We start from the raw sequence: 23,474 nt of genomic DNA on the forward strand, positions 1-23,474 counted from the left end.
AGAATACACTGACTTTATGCACTGCTACTGCACTAACCTATGTTCTGTGCTGGTGAAAAGCAAATTGGACAAAGCAGTCATAACACGTGTTTTTATCTACAGTTTCTGGATTCCTTCAGCTCAGGTTCTGTAATAATTTGACAAGTCAATATGAAACTACTGAGGAACATTTTTCAAATCCACGTGCCTTATGTCTGATGAAGTGCCCAGTGAACCAGAGGGAGTCCTTCCACTGATTTTAATAGGTCCATGAGCATATTCATTCTTGCATCTATACACAGCATTTGCAAAACAACAGGTTTTGCAGTTGCATAGTTAGTCACCTATGTGAAATTATTAATTCTTCAGTAATATGCGTACAAACTTCAGAGTTGTAAGCTCAAGGGCTGGGAGGACCACAGGGTGGTGGTGCGCACTCTCCCTTGTCTTTTCATTGAGACCCAGGTTAGGTACTTTGAGATTACACCCCAAAACATCACATCAAATCACTTACATGCCTATCAAATACAGAGCCATGCATAAGAGATCATAGAAACAAAAGGAGAGTTGGCAGAAAACATGTTAATCCTTTAGTAAGTCACAGAGGAATTTGGAAAAAAAACCTCCAACCTTTGGAGTGGACCACAAGACACTGGAAAATACTTTTTCTTCATAAATTACTGTTTCATTAAAATGGAAACATTTCAAACTTAAAGAAATTTTTGACAGACTGGGGTTTTGTCCATTCTCTGTCTAACTCCAGAGGGACAAACAGAAGCAGAAACGGCCCAAGTCACAAACTTGGCCTTTGAACTGGAAAATGGCATTTCTCAAAATTCCATTTCACGAGAGGACTTTTGAAAGCATCGACTCCAACTCAAAAAACCACAAAACTTGAAAAACCTTGAAAACTTCTGCAAAATGCACCTGTTACCCCTTTAGCTTTCTACCACTTTTGCTTCCAATTTCACATTTCCAAAATAAACAATTTGCAGCAGTATATACAGGAACTCCAGCCAGTCTGCAAGGGAAGAACATAAATTTGAGTCTAATGAATGGTGGCTGATAAGGATGCTCTAAAACAACACATAAAATCAAGCTGCTTATTCCAAAACAGCCAAACATACATTCAGAAGCACTCCAATGGGCGAGTAATTCTGTTTCTAACGATGGAAGAAGGGTAACCTCATGTCACATAAATATATCGAAGACAGACTTCCTCCTGGAACCTTCTTAGGAATAGCAATATTTATTACAGCATTTTCTGTTGCTATAATATTTATTATAGCAGTATTTATTATGGCATTTTCTATCCAAGGGCTCATAGTCCTGTGCTTACAACCAGGTTTACACACCATGCACACAGGTTGTGCTGGAACACAGCAGCTACATGACATGCCGCAACATCATCTTTCTTCTTGTACTGTTTGTTTTCAGTAAAGTTGCTATATTCGTTGCAACACATGGGCCGTCAGTATATTTACACAGCCATACAGGATTTCCTTCCTAGCTGCATCTCGCAGGGAAGCCACCACCCTTTCTGGTCTTTTTAGTGGGTTTGTTTATTATAGCTGGGAGAAAGTCTGTGTTTTCAAACACCCTCACTGTTACTCAAATGTCTTCTCCACGGTTTTCATTTGGTTCCCATTACAGTCTAAACAGGACGTGATAAGTACTATTGCCTTTACAGAGTGCCAATTAGATGGATAGGCATCAGCTCAGGACCTGAAACTGCCTTGGTACGTCAGACAAGATGTGTGCTCCTGTCAACCCTGCTCCCTCAGCACTTTCAGGTTATCCTTAACAGACCAGAGTGCTTTTCTCCCATATAAAGTACCAGAGGAATGGATTAGCAGATTTTAAAGGCCTGAGAAGTCTAGTCTTCTACAGAACACCTACTTCAGAGTTTCTCCCAGCACATCTTGAGGAAACAGATGCAGTTCAGCTTCTAAATAAGTAGCTATGGAGAGGCTCAATAAAAATGTGCTATTTGCTACAGAAACCTGATGGAAAAGACATTTGCTGTGCTGAGAAAACAGTGAGGCACTGAAGTGAAGCATGCTATGCAATAAATATATTAGTAATATTAAACAATACTTGAAAATAATAGCTAACAGAACACTCTTTGATTGCATTTTGCTTTTCAGTACTAGATTGCTGGAAAGGAAAACTGGTTTCCTATTCTGTCTCAAAGCTATGGCCATAAAAATAGTTTATTGCAAAATATTATATTCCTATTTCTCTTATGGTTTCAGGTTGCGTCATTGAAGTTACCCGTATGTAATACATAAACACTCCTATTCCTACAAGTAAGTCCAGGACAACCACTAAAAAGACCATTTGTAGCAATACTAGAACACACTATTGTAGCTGTTTCTACATGCTACCTCTTCATGTCTGCCATAGAAAGTTAAATCCCCACAGTTTGCTCCGCCAAGTCCAGCCTTCAATGTTACTGTCCCCTCTTGTGATGCTGCATGCTCTCGCTGGCAGAGGTGGAGCCAGCGAGAGGGAAGGAGTCCCACAGGCAGGTTTCCAGCCACAGTGCTGGAAGACACCCATAACCAGCCTAGGCAGGTGTTTCCATGTTGGCAAAGAGCTGGTTTTGGTTGAGGCAATTTTGCTCAAGTTACAGAGAGGATTTAACTTGAGATGAGGCAGAAAACTGCAGAAAAGTTGGTTGGAAGGTATTTCTAGAGGTCATACAATACATCCTCATCCTCCTTGACACAGGACTATTGCCAGGAACAGATAAGGTCACTGGTGACCTTAGCTAGACAAGTCCTGAAACCCAGGATGGCAGAGCACACCACCTCTGCACACCTCACTCCCGTGCAGCATGAACTGCCTATGCAAGAAGGTTTTTCCAAATGTCTGGTCTGAATCGGCCAAGCCACAGTCCATGAGTCTTCCCCCTCTTGCAATCTGCCACAAGCAGGAGGAGATTGACACAATCCCTTCAGGAAGCTGGGATGGGTTTACATCCAAACTACTGCTAATGAAGGTGGACAAGCCTTAAAGAGATTCATCTGTTAACTGAACACAAACCTTTTTCTTTCCAGTATAAATGCATTCTAACTCTTCTTCACTCCAGTATAGCATGTTACCCTGGTCTTCAGCCCAAGTCTCTAAGGTCACTTTTCACTATAACAGGAGTATTCAAAAAACCAGAATACAGGAATCACCACCACATCCCACCTCCAGCCTCCCAAATCTTTGCAAAAGCATCCAGATAGAGTTAGAAGGCTTTAAGACTTTATCATCGCCACTTTCAAGCAGTCCTATTCTACCCTCTTCTCCATCTTCACAGTGGAGTGTTTCAGCTTGCCCAGCAACGTTGTTTCTACATGCAGCAGCACCCTGACAACAGGAAGCAATGAGGCAAACCAAATCACATCTGGTCAGAACAGCAGTGAAGTTTCTAACTTCCACATGCAGATTTGCTTGCTTCAAGCACTTTTGGATAAATCACCATGTGTTAGGTCGTTACCTAGACCAAGTGTTAATATCCCGGACTATCTGTTATTTACCAAAGTGCAGTGCTCCCAACTTGAGGGCATACAAGTAAGTTTTCAGAAGAGAAGGAAGAACTCAAGAAAAGCAAAATCAGAGCAGACCTGGTTATCTCTTGCCAGCATGGGCTGGTTTCCCTATTAGTCATTTGCAGGTCTGGCATCTTCAAAGCTGGGTGCAATCTTTTAACTGAGTAATTCTAGTGACTCAAACACATCCCAGATGAACTCTAAATTGGAGTAGCTTGTGCAGTTCCTAAGCTCGTAAGAGTGACCTCAGCAAGCAATTCTCTTGATACTAATGTAACCTGAGCTAACTTCCCATGCACATATATGCTGTAACCAGCACGCTTGAAAGTGTATTACATATAGTGATGGACAAAACTATACCTTACAATATATAGCTCTCTGCACAGCTTTTGGCTCTAATACGCTACAAATTCACGACAAGTGTGTAAGAACAGCCAGACCAAGTCAGTCCTTCTAGCAGAGCACCCTATATCCAACCACATTTAAAAGTAAGAGGCCTACGGAAGAACAAAGCAAGCACAAAGTGTTATTTTGCTGATATATTTCTGCAGCTTCCAGCATTCCTATCTGCCATTTCTCTACCATGTAAAGTCAGCATTTACAACATCCCCAACAGTAATCCACAGATTAATGACATGCTTCATGAAAACATACCTCCTCATTTGTTCTGTTCATTACTCTGAACAGTTCAGTATGATTAGCAAACTTTCATCACCTTGTTATTAATTTTTAGCAGATTATTTCCCTGATCATTTATGAATATGCTGAATACCACTGGCCCCACCACAACCACTTGTGGAGTTTTCTCCACCAGGAAAACGAACTATTTACTCCTTCTCTCTGTTGACCACCTTTTAATTATGTAGCAATGCTCAGGCACCGTTCCTCTCAGACCTGGGCAACCTCCTCTCTTTGTGAGATGACTTTAACCAGATCACCCTATCCCCATGTCCAGTGACATCTCCAAAGAGCAGCAGCACATCTGAGAGACAGCACTTACCACTGCCTTCCCATAAACATCCTGTTTATTTCAATCCAACGTATCTGTGTGTCATTAATTGTGTTGTTTCCAATAATAAGTCCAACAAATTTAGTCAGATGTGATTATTTAGACAAAGGCATTTCCATAAACTTGCTAACAATGAAGTCAATTGTTTAGTTCAGATAGTAATGAGTCACCTTTTTTGCTCTTTCTAAAAAAGTGCTTTGCACACAGACTTGGCACAAACAGGAATAATGTGGGAAAATGCTGATAGGATTCTTTAGCACAAAACACACGGGGCTGGAAAAATTACCATATTCTTCAAGATAGGCAATTCTCTAAAATCAGAATCCATAGCATGTTTTTGCAGTTTTACACGCAATAATAAATAAATAAATCTGTTTTCTTTAGAGATACTCATTGTGTTAGGTTTCTTAATAACTGAAGCTTACATAGCCCTTCAGCTAAAGAAAAGCCATTCTGTGCAGACTTGATGGATTTGATGACATCTTGTTGATTTCAAACGACTTCAGAGTGTCACTGGACAACAAAGATTTGAGAGCATTTGTTCAACATTTTGCTATACAAATGTAGAAACTGTATTTGAATATCCTAAGCTTCTTTGACAGTTGTGGCTTTTAAATTGCCAAGGTAACAAAAATAAAAGCTGTCAAAATAAACAGTCTAACATTCCAATCACGACTACAGCTCTTACTATTGTGATTACTATACACTGACACTGACAACTTCTTAGGACTTGTCCCTTGCTCTTTATTGATTATTCCTCAACTGCAGGACAAAATCTCTAGTCTGCACAGACATGTCTCCAGTTCTCAATCAATTTTGCTCAGCACAAAGATTAAGCGAAAGGTCAAAAATCCAGACTAATTGCAGTCAAAGCTTGGACTTTGCAACCTGAGACCTAACCCTGCTCCCAGCCAATCCCCTGAAACATTCTTGTGGACTTCAGTCGTGTCTGGAGAAGTCCATAACTTCTCAGACTTGACTCTGGTTCAGTTTTGTCTGCAGGTACAGTTACAGCACGCTGTAGACTTATATAAAGTCTGTCTATATTTCTTGACTATTACTTCTCCCTTTTTTGTTTTCCTAAAGCAGAGGAGGCTTCTCCACTCTCTTTTCTGACCTGAAAGAAAAGCATTTCACAAATTTCACAATATCTCCATCAAACAGTAAAACTTCTGGCACACAATTAAATAACTCACATCAGCACTTCCATCTCTAAAAACATGCTAAACACACTGAAAAAAAGGAAACAGAAGCTATGTGTAGAGCTCACCTTCAGGCTGATTTATACTGAAACGGAATAACTACATCCTGGCAAAACAATAGGCATTTTCCTAGGATCACCAGTCACAAGTGACAGAACATAAACTTCACCTCTGGTCTATTTGATGAGGTTTATTATACCAGAAGAAAGTGAAATCAGACACACCTCCCCAAGTCACTAACAAGAAGAATCTGGCAAAGGAGAGCAGTATTTCCAAAGAGTTACCAAACTACAAGTTCAGAAACAAAAATAGATAATTTGAAGATAATTTGCCATGTTCTCAGGGTTTTTTTTAACCTTCCATGTGACATTTTTTCTGAACAAAACTGCATTTCTGCAGGCAGTTTTACTCCTACTGTGTCATAAACAGTATTTTACCATCTCTGAAAAATTACATGATCCACACTGGTCCTTGATGTGGGCATGTACCTTTACTTTCCTTGCCCCTCTGCTATCCTATTTTTATTTCTCCAGTTTTGTTTGTTGTGATTGGGAAGGTGAAGGCGTCTTAATCCTGTATGTGCAGGGAGCCACCACCACAGGAGTTCAGATTCCATGTACATCTCAAGACGTTTCTACACTAAAGATTGTATCACTGTTGTCATCTTTCTAGTCTGGATATAAAACACCAGTGTGTGTATTTTGATTTTTCAATGCCTTCTTACATAAAATGAATGGCATACTAGTGTGTAAGAAAGGAAAAAAAAAAGTTTACCTACTCACCTAGACAGCAATAATTTACCCTGAAGTTTCAAATCAGCAGCACAGTCATCAGATTGACAGTTCCTCTCAAAAACAGTCTGTGAAAAACAGAGAAAAGAATTTTTAGAGCATGAAAACAGTAAGATCAAAATTCAAAGGAGGACCATGCTTGGATGAAATAAAACCCCACCAAAATCTATGATACAAGCATATACGGTATGAGTGTTAAGGAAATTCACGGGCAGGCAAATCTCATCTTTATCAGAACCATTTTTCTTCTCTTCTAACCAACAAGAAGTTCCACCAAAACCAGACTCTATCAGAGGTTTTCCTCAATCCATTCCCACTCCTTATCTGAGAGGAATTACTGCTCACACAATAGTTCTGGCACTATTATTTCTCTTCCCAATACACGTGCATGAAGATGAAACAGAAAATAAACTATTTATCGAGCTATTTTCAGTCCTAAGAATTGCAAGTAAAGAAATCATGCACCAAACATATAAACATATTCCCTAGTCACTAGTCTATATTAAAGATAAGGAATTAAACCTTTTTTGTTTTAAAATTTTATGTATGGTAGGAAACATTTCCTCCGTCCTGCACACAATAGAAAATTACAAACACTGTTACGTGCTAGCGATACCCTCAAATAAAGGAAACACTGTCAATCTTGTGAACCTTGGTAAAGGCTATCATTTAGGAAATTTAACCGATTGATAAAGTTAGGAACTGTGAAAGGATGACATAGCACTAGACACAAGCATGCTATTTAAGCAGCAAAAAGAAGGGGAATATGTGAGAAGTCTATGAGCCTATGTGAACCTCTACAGCAGCTTGTCATGGTTAAAGGAGGCAGCCACCGGTGAGTGAAAGAAGAGGATAGGAACATGTTCCTGGCGTCCAAGAAACCCAGATGCTGCCAAGATCATGGTTACTTTCCCCTGCTGTTGAGAACAGAGACCAACACTCTTCTGAACATATGACTAGACTTTTCAGGCTGGAGGATTCAGTCCTTCAGAGTTGTAATGCTCTTCAGCTTAACGAATAGTCAAAAAACAAATTCCCAAAATGAGCGCTGCCAACACTGTTCATCTAGGAAACCTGACAATTCACTGATCTCTGAAGGCTTGATTTCGTGACTTTTATTACCAAAGTAAATATATTTCAATCATAAATGAAAAGACAGAGCAAATCCATGCAGGACACACATAATGGTTAGATGGGGTTGAAGAGACTCAAAAGGGGAAAAAAAATAATAAAAGATGATACAGAGTTAATACATTTTTCAAGAGCTCCCCGCAACTGTATCAGGGCTGGAGAAAGACTTTGAATCTTAACCCCAGAGGGCACAGAGACTTCTAGTCCTTCTCCCTCCAGGAAGATTCTTGGCTAAGGAGGTAGCTTTTTCTATATTGTTAAAAGTTCTTCAAAAAGGAGTGCAGCTTTATAAAGTTAAATGGTGTTGGACTAGCAGATATCAAACTATGCTGTAGGTTGTACTGAGTTGCAAAAAGAAGAAAGATGGGAGGTGGTCAATTCATTTGGGGCTATTTACTTTGCCCTTTCACTTTCCTTTCCCACCTTCGCTCTCTCAGAATCTCAGAAGTGGAAATTGTTGAAGACTTAAACACAAGCGCTGAACCTGCCCTTCCTCCTTAATAAGAACTACTACGCCAACGGACAAGAAGAGCCCTGAGACAGGAACCGGCACAAAGTATCCCTCTCAAAGCATTGCACATTTCAGAGGTAGTCTCAAAAGTCCTCAGAATTAATCCTCAACCACTGTAGTAGCTATATATAGGAAAGATCATTTGACCTTCAGAGGAGAAAGAAAAATAAAACTGTAAAAATATTCTTGCCTGACAGTTTCCCTATTTGCATTGCAGAAATCTTGGCAAAGTGAACAGAGTGAACAAAGATATGACCTGCATGTTTCAAAGAATACTCTAAGTACATTTAAGTAACTACCTAATAATCCTGGAATTTTGTTACTAAATCTATAGTTGCGGTTCTTCAGAAAGAATGAACAAATACCTCATTTTTCTAGAACTACTGAGCTTGTATCTCTTCCAACATACCATGCACTAGACAGCAAGCTGCTCTGAAATACACAGGGAGTAATTAGTTATGCCATAGAAACTCAAGTTCCTACACATCTGGAACGGGAGACAGAAATAAGGATGTTGAGTCCTCAGATCCATAACTGTGTAGGAGTGAACCCTTTACTTCTGTGGAAGACCTTGAACCCTCAGGTTTGGAGGGAGAAAGGATTTCCAGTCCAGTCAGATGCTAGGACCTATCAATGCAGCCACAGCTGGTTCAGCAGCCCACTTCCATGGCAGGCTAATGACATCTAAGGATTATTTTGCTATTTTCTGCTGTTTCCCTGTTCTGGATTGATGTTGTCATGGCTCTACTCCATCTCCTCTTTTTGTGTGCTAAAGCCTCAACCCTGTAGCTTGTCACAGGCAATTTACTCCCTCCATTTTCTTCTCTGCCATCTGGAGCCTCCTCTTCCCCAGCCTCTTGCTGCTTCTGCCTTTCCAGCTGACTAATTCCTGCCTGTTCAAATCCCTCCTAAAGAATTAAGAAGTAAACATACTTTAAGCCATCATAACATTTGTGAACACTGCTTATATATTCTGTTACTGTGCCCTTACTTGGTCTACTTGGGCTGTGATTTCTTTGACTAGAAACGGTACCTAACTCAACACAGCACGTTGTTAGAGCAGAAGTCCATTCCTGGGATATGCACAGGCCCTATTACAATATAATCACTAATGTTAACTCTAAGCAATCTTTAAAGTGGTTTCAGTTTACAATACCAGTTTTAGGGATTTATAGAGCTCTTTTTACACGTTAAAAGCATTGAACAAGGTAACCAGTGAGCTGTATGTATTATCCAGAACTGGAAAAAGGAAAGTAGGACAAATAAATTCATTGCACTGTGGAAACACTTCATAATTTTTGCGATTCTGAAATTGTGAATTTCTGTGCAATTCTGAACAGTAGTTTTACTGAAGTCCAATTAATTCTTACTGGATTCCACTTACGCTGTACTAAATACCTCACAGCTTTGAAAATACGTGTTTATATATATCAGAGATGGTCAGGAAGCCTCTTCACATAAGAAATACATAGAAGAAAAATTTCAAGGTGGGTGGGCAGCAGCAGGGAAGAGGCAAAAATTGCCCTGAATGAGAAACACAGCTGCATCTCTTATCTCAAGGCCACCACACTTTTGTCTGGCACTTCCAGCAGAGAAATAGGTGTTTGCGTGCTCAGTAGCAGGGACAGGATAACCTCAATGTTCCTAGGACACATCTTTACTGTAAAAAACACAGAGCTAAAGTAAAGTGCATGCACAGTGAGTCTGTCAGACTTCCTGCAATCACCAGATCTACAGAAAAGCAGAGAGCAAATCCAGTGTTTCCAGGGTCCTCTCTGCGCTCTCCCCTGCCGCACAGAACCTAGCAGCTTTGGGCAATTGCTCTATAGCAGTTCCCATCAGGTCACCAAACTTCCTGGAAAAACATGGTTTTCTCAAATTCTGCGTGGCAACTTTTCTAGGTAGAAAAGATGATGCTTCTTGGGAGGTCAAGGAATGTGGCAGATATGTTCTGAAAGGTTAGCAGAGATCCATGTTGCCCATGTCCTCCAGAGGGTAAGTCAAAAAGCCTACATGAAGATATACTCATTATAAAGACTGAATATACACATCTGTACACAATTAATTGTACACTAAGGACAGAACTAGAGCCAGGTGATAAGGAAGGGGATATGCCTAGTCAGGCACTCAGATCAGGGCCTCAAAGCAAGTACTTTTGTGTCCACTTTGCCTCTTGAAGAGAGGTAGTGGATAAAATTCCACATTTTGTGGTAAAGGCCAGGGTAAACGTACAATCCTCTGCCTCATGAAGTAGGAGGAAGATGAATTCCTAGTTCCTGTACCTTCAGCACAAAGCTGCTGGGTACTGGGTGTGAAGATATTCTCCTTTTCCTTCCTGTTGATGGTGGACTGCTAAGGATGCTGCTAGGAGGTAAAACAAGCAAGAAGGAGCCTAGCTTCACCCTAATGATCAGAGCTCTCTGCTCAGAGGAAGGTGACCTGGGATTTCAAACCTGGCTCGCTAAATTGCTTCCTTTTCTTTCAACGGCTATCTAAAATTAAACATATCTATGTTTCTGGGAGTAGGGAAGAGAACAGGAAATGGATAAAACAGAAAACACCCTGTGTTTATGACACTCCCACCTACAGAAAATACTGGAAATTATCCAATAAACAAAGAAAAAAAAAAACCCAGCCTAAATGTGTAATCAAGACTCTCAGAGGTTACAAGTATTGTGCCCCAGTAAGAGTTCTGCCCATCCTTTCACAGAAAAGGGAAACTGACAGCTGAAGGACAATGCTTGAAGAGAAGGGGAAGAAATAGGATTCTCAAAAGATCCCTTGAAAACTTGGTTTATGGTCTGGATAAGAGAATAGTGAGTCCTGCTGGATCAGACCTTTAACTATTTCCTCATCCATCAGTCTAAAAAAGGTTCAGATAGCACCTCTTAAAAGGTGGAAGAGCTGGCCTTCAGTAACTGAGGATCCATTCCTTTAGCTTCATAAACTGTACTTCAGCAGGATAATTTAGGTTATGCAAAATAATCTAGGTTAAGAATACAGTATTCCAATCTCTAAAACGATTTCCTGTAAATTGTCATCATACCCTATGATATGTGTAGGGACGACTTACCAATTAGATCATGCTAGTAACACAAAAGCAATTCTATTTAGAAGATGCAGGATAAGCAGGCTTGTTGGTCTAATCATTCTTTATTTTTTAGATCTTAATGCTATACGACTATTTCCATGTTATCTGGTGAAGTTGGGGTCCTAGGTCCTTATTTAGGGACCAGGATATGTGATCCAATTTTCAAAAGCACTGAGTTGTAAGCAAATCTCACTGCCTTTTCAAGGAACTATTTCCTGTTTTATAGTTTTACAAATCAATCAGATATTAACGTGCCTAAATATAAATAGAGGAGCCTGATTTTAGACCTTTATTTATTTTGTTTTGAAATTTTCAAGTTGCCTACAAAATAAAGCTATTACCTACAGATCTACTGGCCATAGAAAAAGAAATAGTGACTGACTCTCCCCAGATATCCTATGCTTCACTGTACTCCTCATGGAAACAGTCCATTCATATATCCTGCTGAGCCAAGTGCAAAACGGCTGACTTAAATTCCCACTAGAATAGCAATTAATAGTGTGAAAAACTTTCCAGGATTTCATTAGATGTGCTAGCTAAAATGAGAACACATGATTTCCACAATACCCCTAGTGAGTGGTGGAGCGAACACATGATGAAGGCAGGAATACCAGGGGAGTGATAAGCATTGAACAGAATCCTACTCCAAAACCAAAGAGCCGTGCTGGTATTGCATGGTGCAGGGGACCAAGGTTAGCTAGCAAGCTCCCTCAGCATCTTATAGGCTTCATCAGAGCATGCCTTCACACAAAGAAAACAGATGTTCATTTACAGTGCATTAGCATAAGAAAACAGAAAATGGCCAGTAATAATTATTTTACGACGCTAGTAAGGGTGCAACCATGTAAGTCGAAATTCTCCAGCTGGGGAAAGCAACAGGGGAATTCATCTGCTTTATTGAGTGGAAGACTCTGGGCCTATGGCTCATGACTAGCACATTGCCACTTGTCAAGCCATCTAAGGCCAAATGCAATGATTTCTCCCCTATTTTAGCTGCATTCTGCTTTCAGTAAGTGTTAGAAATTGGGCTGGAGCACCAAGCTAAAAGGGAGAGAGAACACTTAAACATAAGAGAAACAGGAACTCCCAAATGAAACCAGCTGTTTAGAAAAGATCAGGCATGAAATCTGTTAGCTATTGAAGGAAAGCATAAATTAATAAACATTTGTATTAGTTACTCCTCACAGCAGTGAGTGGATTTAACAACACAATCTTTTGTCCTCATATTCTCCTGAGGTGAAGAACTCCAGTTGATGGCAATAGAAATACGCCCCCAGCCTTCCAGAGTTTTGTTAGATTTCTAGTCTGACTCATTCATTTTTCAAGCTGAGGCAATTTTTTATTTTTAAACCATTAACAGTTCAAATCATCCAAATCGTGTTGTCATTTTATAAAACTTCAGACCTTATAAATTCATAGAACTACAGATGAGAAAGACCTCTTGGGTTAATTGTCCCATCTCCCCATACCATCATAGGATGGATTTCTGCAGCACATTTCTCAATATATTTTCCTGTCTTGTCTTAAATGGTCTTTCATTTATTTTGGATGACTACAGAATAATTCAATTATATAATCTCAGGAGGGTTCTTTAATGATATTTAAGAACATTTTCTACTCTAAGTCTCCTTCTTTCTACTACTAAAAGTGGAATCATGTAAGATGAATCTTTTTCACTCAGGATGCTTTCATACTTAAACATTTTAACACAAGAGTCAAAACCTTTGTTACTCACCACACAATTGTGTAATTAAAAATACAAAAGCATAATAACAGATGAAAAACATATGTGGCAGCTGGAAATGCAAAAAAAGTCTACAAATCAGATACACAATTTATGTCTACCTTCAGCTCAGTGAGAGCCCCCCCAGGATATGTGAAAGTCCTCTCCTATAACCCACCTGCACTTCAGTGGTTTTGTATTTACGAATGCTACTCTGAACCGACAAGGATTTTGTGGCACTGAAGTACTCTGAACTAAATGAACTAATACTATCATATTATTTCCTCTCCAATTAAGCTCTACTGATCCCTCATATAACTGCTGAAAAGACATGAACTGAGCTAATGGAGCCTGGCTTCCTGAAATCTGTCACCTGTTTCTGCCTTTTTAAGAATACTACAATTTTCTTTTATAGCTCCACACATAAGCAGGAACTCCCCCTTTCTTACAATTACAATTCTCCATCCTCAGAATAGTTTGGAAATGAAATACATGCTGTTACGCTGAACTGCAGAAATTACCCAGTAGGAAATTTAAGTTAGGGCTCAGCTTGCATATGTTTACGTGATCATCTCTCCTTTCTCTACCTAATTATTTGAAGAGCCTTTAACTAAATCAGATAATTCACATCCTACCACCTAAGACAGTATCACCCTATAGTCTGAGCCTCCCCTAGCACATATGCCAAGACATGAAGGTCTATATATCTGTGTGTGTTCATATGCATATGAGCATATGATACTGGCTATTGTTCTTTAGGGGATTAAACCATGTCTTATATGTTGTCAGTTATGTTGTTTTTCCTCTACTGTTAAACAGGAATATGAAAAAATTGAACAAGCCTGTCATTGCTTAAGAGCAAGCATATAGAAACATGCATACCATCAGAGGCACTGATTTCCACTCATTCTTACTTCAGTGAGTTTGCTAATTATAAACGTTTCAGAGGTACAACACATCTGGACACCTGCTGTTCTTGTTCAGTTCTGAATCTCTTCCAGATTTGTAAATTTTTCCACTGTATTACCATTCAATAAAAAAAAAAAAAAACTTTTAAAAAAAAGGCAGGCAAATGTAATACTCAGCCTAGCCCAGTACATGCTTAGGGTGGGTCCTTTCCAGCCCTCCTGTCACAAACAGCACGCAGTCCCTGCCCCTTCAGCACCGACTCTGACCAAACTTGTCTAGAGCAAAAGACAGACACCACTAAAGGGATGGCAGAGGATGGACTGGAAACCATCACTTTCAGCAATCCCGCTCCAACCAAAGGGAAAACAATGGCAGTTAAGCAGGAAGGGTGGCACACAGTGGATCTCGGCAAGAATAAATGCAGAAGATGTTTTGGGAGCTTGCCCTGCCCATGGAGGAAAGTTTACTAGCAAGAATTTCATCTGGAACACACCAACTAGGCTGACTCCTGCAGTCTCCCAAGGCTTCCTGTGTGCCTGGGTATAAGTCAATTAATCATCAAATTTTCCACCCATCGAGCCACTAAAAGGTATGCGAAGGTAGTGAGAATTCAGCTATACCAGTAAATTAAACTGCCCTGATCTCCAAGACAGGGGCATCCTAACTCCTGACCCATGCCCGGGAATGGTTTGCAGTAGCTTGCACAGGCTAAAAGCATGTCAAGAGCCATTCCAGCAACTTACCAGGATAAAAATGTCATTCTAATGCCTAGAAATGCCCTAGGTGCAGCTCAGTTTGCTAGCAGAGACATGACCTGACTCAAGCGGGCACACAGGGATCTCTGCTCTGGAGAAGGCATCACCGACAAACCTGGACCATGCTGTGTGGATGGACACTACATTTCAGCCTGTCCAGATCTGTCATTGCTTTGTCCTCAGTATGAGACCGTGGGCATACGTGCGTGTTTTAAAATAGAGAATGGCATTATTTGCGCAGCAAACCAAAAATCACTAAAGGTGTTCATAATTCAGCTCCACAAAAATCCTCCTATATTTTCTCATACCTGTCAACTAAGCTAATTTACGCACAAATACTTAACCAGCTTTTCAAACACAAGTATTTAAAAAAAAAAAAAAAAAAAGTCCTCTGCTTTAAAAAGGTGAAGTTTATCCCAGATACTTGCAGCCTCAGCCATTCAAAGCTGCAGCGCTGTACCCAAATTCTCACTGAAAGTCAGTGGCGCAGCTGGGAACAGAACGTCCTAAACATTTTCTGTCTCCTCTTATAACTTACAAGCAGTTTTACAGCAGACCATTCACAAAGTCCTGAAGACACTGACGCAATTAAATCTACCGAGAATATTTTCCTATAACAAAATGGTGTCTCCATCCATCTAACAGCAGGTGATTTTATTACAGCATTTAGAACAGAGAGAATTCTAGCATACCACATTTTGAATTCTAAGCTACATTACTGGATACTACTAGGAACAAATCCCCACTGTATTCGGCAGGAGATGTTTCTCCTTCTTGGTTGACATGTATTTATACAGTGGGTATACAAAATAAATGTTACAGTACAAACCACTTGCAACAAACTAAACCAAACCAAGTTCTAAATACACATTAATTTCCCTAAAGTAAGACGACTTAATAGTTTTTTCCAGTGGATAGAGGTAGCAACTGGATTTGGGAGGCAACAAAGAAGCTAATGGAAAGTCATCCTCAGGGTGGGAAGCTTTCAAGTTTGTAACACACACTCAAAAAGTAGAATCTTTTTTTCCCCTACCCAATACTTGACCCATTAGAGATTTTTCTGTTTGAGCAAAACTGAGCTGGCCAGCCACTTACAACTTGGAAAGCTGTAATCTTCTCCACACAACTAGTCTCCACCCAACAATTGTACAAGTTGCTGGCATCTATCAATAGACACGTATACGTAACCCTTAAGTATTCGCTTTTGCTACCACAAAAAAATTACACCAAGCTGTAGCAACCATCATTTCCACTAAGCATATACAAGAATCAAGAAAATAATTAAGACTATGAGAAATCAACTGTTACTTATCCTGGGCCAAATAGTCCCTCAGGGCAGTTTAATTACATTATTACTTCATTTTGAAGTATCAAAGTCTCTTTGCTTACAAAAAAATGGCCCATACATGAAGTCCCAAAATTGCATGCTTTTTTATTAGGAAACTTCAGTTAAGATCTCTTTCTTCAAATCAATCAGATGTTCAAATTATTTGTCATATTTTGATTGTTTCAAGAACAGTTCATTTAGGAATAGAAGCAGGCTCCTTCACTGAACAGTCAAGGTTTATTTTTGTTTCATTTTTAAGTACAAGCATTTTGCACTGCCTTACAGTAAAAGTTGCATTCTTTTAAAATATAGGTGACCAATAAATAAAAACATTTTGGATGATACCCCACATCCATGCACTCCTTTACTACTACAGCTCTGCTTTGGTCTGAGCGATTAGTACAAGACCAGCCTGTTCTCTCACATACAATGTAATACTGACTTAAAGGATGAATATCCAACAAAATCCTTTTCTGTGATTATATCATTAGGAAGATGTCACTTCTGGTGGTGCACGTCTATGAACACTACTTCCAAGCTGACTCCTCAATGCATCAGAATGTACCATGAAGAACTTCATATGCTCAATATAACCTTCCATTCTCATGTCAGGAAGCCTCTTAATGGCTTTCCTACCTCCTTGTTTGTGAGCCACAGAGCTGTACACTCTTGTTGGTAAGTCACACATGCATGCAGAGAACAACTGGTTCACGAAAAACAAACCGAAATTCCAGTGTAAGTGAACAGTTCAGCTTTAACATCACTTTAGTTTAAATAAAATTGTATCTAGCTGACTATGAAGCCCACGTTTGCAAGATGTGTGGCTTTTCAAGTAGGTCTAACAGATCTGCAGTAGCATCTTGAAAGACAGAAGTCTCCCCCTTTCCTGCCCATTTCCTCCCATTTCTTCAGCTATTAACTACCTCCAGCTCCTTCTCCCACATTCATTCACAAAAAACCAGCCACCTGGGCATTTTGAAAAGCGTCAACCTCCTAACAGTATCTTAATGGTGCCTTGAAGCAACAGACGTAACGTTTCCAATTTCAAAATGACAAGTCTTACTGGATCAATAGGATCTAGGGCTTTTGAAAACCACACACAACTAGCTTGCTTTAAAGACTAGCACTAGCACTAAGCTTGTCCACCTGCCTCACTCATGCTGTATCTTCCAAAACCAGAGCCCACTAAATCTGTCTTGAATTGGACTTCCAAAATGTAACATCCCTCCATAATCGTTACATTATTTGAAAATGTAAATCCTCTATTACATAAACTTTAGTTTCTACTATCCCTCTTGGCCTTTTAAAACAACTTCTACTTGCAAGATAACAAGAATCCCTAAAGAGAACGCTACACCCTGATTTTCCCATGAAATTGATCTTTGAGGACCCCATCACCATGCCTTGAGGATAATCCATCAGGGCTCTGCCACCACGACTGCCACACTAACTCTGAAGCTCCTCCCTCTTCCTTAGCTGAAAGCACACTTGCAGGCACACCCCATGTCAAAATCCTTCTAAGTGAACCACATCTGGAAAGCAAATGGAAAGGGATTGTTAAACTGGCTCCTTCTCATCCAAATTACACAAGAAAACAAGTCAGGGAAACTCCCAACATATTTTTATTTCTGCTCTATAATCTCAGCATTTAGGTATTTTAATATTGATCTGAGACTATGCCTACAGGGCAAGACATGACCTTTTGAGTTTAAACCCAGTGGTAAAGCATCCAAGTGGTTTCATTCATGTAACACAGGTTTTCAGCACACTGCTCAAGTTCTAAAGTTCTCTACAAACACCCATCATACTGTTGCAACAATTCAACATTCAGATACGTAACAGCCACAAAATCCCTCTTCATAAAAATTAGTAATTCTCAGATGCATTTTTCATTTGTACATTAATAAAGCATACTTGAATAAATACTCATGTCTTGAAGTACAAGGATTACAACCAAGTACAGTTCAAAACACTTGGGTATATGATAAAGCAAATCTCTAATCTTTTTAGTTGCTTTTTTTTCAGTAGTGTTCAGGGACCTGCAATTTCAACACAGTAACATATCCTTATGAGCAGCATCAGAAAGTAATGTTACAGATAATGATGCAAGCATCACTTAATAGACATGAACTTCCCAGGGTTAAAAACCAGATCTAGCAACTCGCTGCTAAAAGCCTCAGACTCCAGACAGACTTCTCACAGCTTTTTTAAAAAAAAACAAAACCAAAAAACACCACACCAAAAAAATTAAACTCGACTGGATGTAACCCTGAGCAACTCGATCTAACTTTTAAGTTGTCTCTGCTTTGAGCAATGAACTGGATCTACAAAGGTCCCTTCCAGCCTAAATTATCCTGCAATTCTGACCCACAAGAAGTTTTTCAAGCCACCGAAGTCTGATTTCCCTGTGGAGCCTCGAGCTTCATGGCTGGCTGCTCTAGTGCTGGCACAGTGGGAGGTTGAATTGTCCTGCAGACTCCTTCCTCTGCAGACTGTCCTGCACCTACAAGGACCACACTCAAACTGCGGTCTTTCAAAATGTCACTAACAGGGTCTCTCTGACTGCCTGCATCATGAACCCTGAAGGTGTTTAATACCTTCATAAGCACTGTCTTGAACACCCCTGTCAAAACCTGCCAAAATTGGCCAGCATTTTCCGAAGATACTTGTGAGGTTGTGGTGGGTTGACCCTGGCCAAAATGCCAGGTGCCCACCAAAGCCACTCTATCACTCCCCCTCCTTAACTGGACAGGGAAGAGGAAAAAAAATAACAACAGGCTTGTGGGGTTGAGATAAGGACAGGGAGATCACTCAACATTTACCATCATGGGCAAAACAGACTCGATTAAAGGAAAATGTAATTTATTACCAATTAACTCAGAGAGGAGTAATGAGAAATAAAACCAAGTCTTAAAACACCTTCCCCCCACCCCTCCCTTCTTCCCCGGGCTTAACTTCGATCCTGTTTTCTCTCCCTCCTCCCTCCAAGAGGCACAGGGGGGGAAACAGGGAATGGGGGTTGTGGTCAGTTCATCACACTGTTGTTTTCTGCCGCTCCTTCCTCCTCAGGGGGGAGGATTCCTCACACGTTTCCCCTGCTCCAATGTGGGGTCCCCCTCACGGGAGAAAGTCCTCCATGACTTCTCCAGCGTGAGTCTTCCCACGGGTTCAGTTCTCCATGAACTGCTCCAGCGTGGGTCTCCTCCATGGCATGCAATCCTTCAGGAACCGACTGCTCCAGCGTGAGCCCCCCTCACGGGGTCTCCAGCAGCAAACCTGCTCCAGCGCGGGCTTCTCTCTCCATGGGCCACAGGTCCTGCCAGGAGCCTGCTCCGGTGCAGGCTTCCCATGGGGTCACAGCTTCCTTCAGGTATCCACCTACTCCGGCGTGGGGGCCCTCCACGGGGTGTAGGCAGTCATCTGCTCCACCGCCCATGGGCTGCAGGGGGACAGCCTGCCTCACCATGGGCTTCACCAGAGGTTGCAGGGGAATCGCTGCTCCGGCACCTGGAGCATCTCCTCCCCCTCCTTCTGCACTGACCTTGGTGTCTGCAGGGTGTTTCTCTCACATATTCTCACTCCTCTCACTCGCTGCAATTACTGCTGCACAACAACTTTTTCACTCTCTTAAATACGTTATCACAGAGGCGAAAAACGCTGTCGCCGATGGGCTCAGCCTTGGCCAGCAGCGGGTCCGTCTTAAAGCCGGCTGGCATTGGCTATATCTGACATAGGGGAAACTTCTAGCAACTTCATACAGAAGCCACCCCCGTAACCCACCCCCGCTACCAAAATCTTGCCACACAGACCCATTACAGAGGTCAAGACAGACAAACAGACACAGGATTATCACGTACACTTCAATTCCTTAGGGAACAACTTTGGAGAAAGAGGAAAAAAATACCTAAAAAATAATCTCCACTCTCTACATGAGAAGTGTTGCAAAATTAAGGGAATTCTCTTGCTCTCACCAAAATTAAAGACAAAAGCGTTTTCTGCACTGCAGTGGAGGAAAAGATGATCCTAATAAGTACACGGCTGCACCTACACTTCTCTTCCTCTGAAACAAAACATCCTATTTTAGCACTGCATGTCTTGCAATAACAGCAGGAACAGGTTTCCCTTGCCACATGACTGGATATGAGGAGCCCTCAAGAAAAGAGGTTAGTTGGGCCAGACAAATTTTTCTTTATTCTGTCCACTGTTCTTCCCTCACACAAAGGGGCAAGTTCCTGTGTCCCCTCCTGGAGCCAGCCCTGTCCCTCTGACACTAACAAAGGCTCAACCTGGAAAGGCGGCCAGGGCCAAGCCTTTCACAAGAAACTCCTACAGAAAGGGAAGAACCAGAAGGAGACAGACCTTTCTCATCCTTTCCCTTACTCAGTCTCCTTCCCAGCACAAACACCTTGAAACAAAAAAGTCACCTCACCTTGTGTTGCCCAACCTTGTCAAGCAGAAGTTTTAACTGTGTCACGGAGAAGCACTGATGTCAGCAACAGCAGAGATTGTACACGAAAACACTACTGCGTGCAAACAACCCAGACATCCCCTCTTACATCCACTTCCACTGTCAGTTTAGCCACAGGCCTTCTAAGGAAATAACAGTCCAAATCTGACCTGATTCCTTTGTGCTATCTTTTGTCCCTTCTTCCAGCGGAGAATGGGCTTGAGAGCAGGTAGTTCCTTGTCCTCTTTCCCTCTTTCTATCACATGTTCCCCAAGGCTGTATGCAGCTTCAAATACAATCGGAGATATGACGTCTTTGACTCTTTTCTGTAAAAGAAAACAAACAGATATTTCACCTACGCATACAGGCAAGCAGATTTTTATATATAACAATTACATATACAATGAAAGCAGATTTTTATATTCAAAACTGGGGACAAGAAGCAGGTTTCTCTACTTCCTTTAGTCTTCTCTGTGCCAAAAAGGAATAAGCACATTACACCAAAACAAGCCAGAAGATTAAAAAAAAAAAAGTCAACAAAAACGTAAGTTACTCTTTTGGGACCTACTCTTGGTTCCATAGAAGCAGTGGCATATTTGTCACACCTATAAATCAAGTGTTTTTCAATAAAAAACAAGATATTTCTTAAAAAATAAATTAGCAAGTGTTTCCAATAATCCTGCACAATGTGAAAGTGTGAGAGTGTACTGCACTCATTAAAAAAAACCCCAACAAATCAAACATCTTGCCATGTTGTTTTGCAATAGCAATGAAATGAATGGATGGGTAAGGATACCAAGGTGGCTATAAAACAAGATTACAGAATGCAGGGCAAGAACCATCTTCCAGCATGGTTCTGAATGCTCCTACCCCAGCCCCTCAGCACAGTAACAGTTTCAGTATGTAAAGGAAGAAAATTTTTCAGTTTCTTTATTTGCTATATTCTAGGCTTCATACTAGGTGTATTAAATGGTGCTGCATTATTCATCTGATGGGACGAAAGGTAGCCTCTTCTTGTTGCTGGACCCAAGCCACAAAACTCATACCATTTGTCACAACATCCGACACCTAAATCCAGTTTGCTGTGTGAGTGAGGACAAAATGCTCATTGTGCTCTGTTCAGTCCTGACTTCCAAAATCCAATTTACCAGAAAACAGAAGTGGCAAGTGCTCTACTTTTTCATAGGCAAATGTTCCTCTTAAATTTTAGCTACTTAAAAACTTAGCGTGAATTCAGTGCAGACAAAATTGAGGCAATAGATAAATACCATAACTAAGCACAATAAATCTTCAAATAGGCCAACTCTTAACTTCGCCTTGCATCAGTTAGCAGGCTTCTCTGAACACAGCCTGCCAACCACAACAAGTAGTTGAGATGCAATGTAATTTAAATTGCATCTTCCAGATATGGGAAACCTGGGCACTAATTGGTTTTCTGACCCCACCCTATTTGAACTGTTTCAAGGCAACCACTTGCCCTCTCTAATATGTCAACTAGCCACTAGATGTCTAAAGTCACACAAAGATTAGTGGCTAACCAAATTCCCAAATCATCAGTTAGCCAGGCGAATAACAGCAGAGACCAGGTTGGATGACATTTACCCTCTTGCACCTTGAAGCCTCCAGCCAGACCCTGAATTCCTTCCCCTGTTACCCATGTCTGCCAGTGCCCTGTGCTCAGCAGCAGCCCAGAGCACCCAAAGTTTAGACTGCCTTGCCTGGAGCAGTAATGGACACCAATCTGCGGGAACAGTGGTTCAGGCTTAGCCTGAGGCCTAAAGTTTTGCTAAGCCTGAACCACTGTCCCCACACGCATCGACAGTGGACATAGCAGCAGTGCAACTGGAGCTGTGACCTCTGCCCCATCCCATACAAAGGACCATGCACGCTCTGGGGCACTGCTAATGCCCTCGGCAAAAGAGAACACAGATGCCTTCAGTCCCTTCCCCAGTCTCACCCCCGGGGTAGAAGTTGTACTGTATGGAGATTACTATGTAACAATACTACAACTCAGAGAAGCTACTAGCTTTGCTCTCACAGAAAATCATGTGTATTAACTTAAGCAAGGATTGTGTCAGCATACAAGAAGAGTATATATACAGAGAAACAAGACTATAAAAGAGCATGCCATGCAGCAACAGTCAAACACAATAAATTATCAGGCAAATCACTACCTAATCCAATCGTGTGCAACCAATTATGTAAACACAGAATAATTAAAAATGCAGGGACTAGGTTAAATTAAAATCCACCTATAGCTTTTCTAGCTCTATTACTGCAGTACGGCAAGCATAAGTGCTTAAGGACTTCTAAGTGTTGTAATATGATCTTGCAGGGTTCAGTCCAATGCCCTTTGAAGTCAAAAGACAAGTTTCCCATTGACTTCAATGAATGTTGGAGTGTGCCCTTATTGTGTGCTGGTGTCTCTTTCTGCTTCATTTTAGTGGTGAAATTGTGACTTCCAGCAGTTAGATTAATTACATGTGTGGATATTTCCTCACCACAGCCCTGAGGAAATATATTTCACATACCACTTGTCTTTAATTAAGGATTAAAGTACGAATGCTACCCAGTTACTAATTTTGTAACATGTTCAGTCCCTTCTGCTCACAATCCCACAAACATGAAGGCGACAGTCAGCAGGACTGTCCTCAGCAAAAGAGAGACAAGACAGTTCCGCCTTGCAGGTACACCACAGACTGTCTGGGATGTGAGCACATAAAGAGAATAATGGTGGAGAAGTACTATTTTAGGTTGGAAATACACTCATTTCCTACTCTTTCAGTCTACCCAAACATACCACTTCCAGTGGTTGAATCATATACTGATGGCACAGCCCACAGATTGCTTTTAACTATTTCTGATTTCTAAAAGGAAGTCGAAGGATGCAATGACAAGTTTGAGATAGACTAAAAAAATCCTTCAAGCCAAGGAAACCACATTGTGTGGCTCTTCGTATCAGTTACAGGGCCCTAATGAAGTGGATTTGCCAAGGGAAGTAATTTCCACAAGCAGCTTCTACATGTATTCACCGTTTTTCACCATGACGCTGCTATG

The 23,474-nt window shown here is 40.9% G+C and overlaps 1 protein-coding gene across 1 annotated transcript in view; it reads right to left on the reverse strand.

The window, feature by feature from the left end:
• Positions 1-23,474, reverse strand: part of ITGA9 (integrin subunit alpha 9) — a 223,247-nt gene that overhangs the window by 86,166 nt on the left and 113,607 nt on the right. The window contains exons 16-17 of the mRNA XM_086468071.1: positions 20,588-20,743; positions 6,515-6,591 (exon numbers count right to left, since the gene is read on the reverse strand). Of these exons, the coding sequence (XP_086324197.1) occupies positions 6,515-6,591; positions 20,588-20,743 (233 nt within the window). The remainder of the gene's footprint in view (positions 1-6,514; positions 6,592-20,587; positions 20,744-23,474) is intronic.

This window comes from Leptosomus discolor, chromosome 7 (assembly GCF_034619465.1).
Source record: "Leptosomus discolor isolate bLepDis1 chromosome 7, bLepDis1.hap2, whole genome shotgun sequence".
Classification (NCBI taxonomy): Eukaryota; Metazoa; Chordata; class Aves; order Leptosomiformes; family Leptosomidae; genus Leptosomus; species Leptosomus discolor.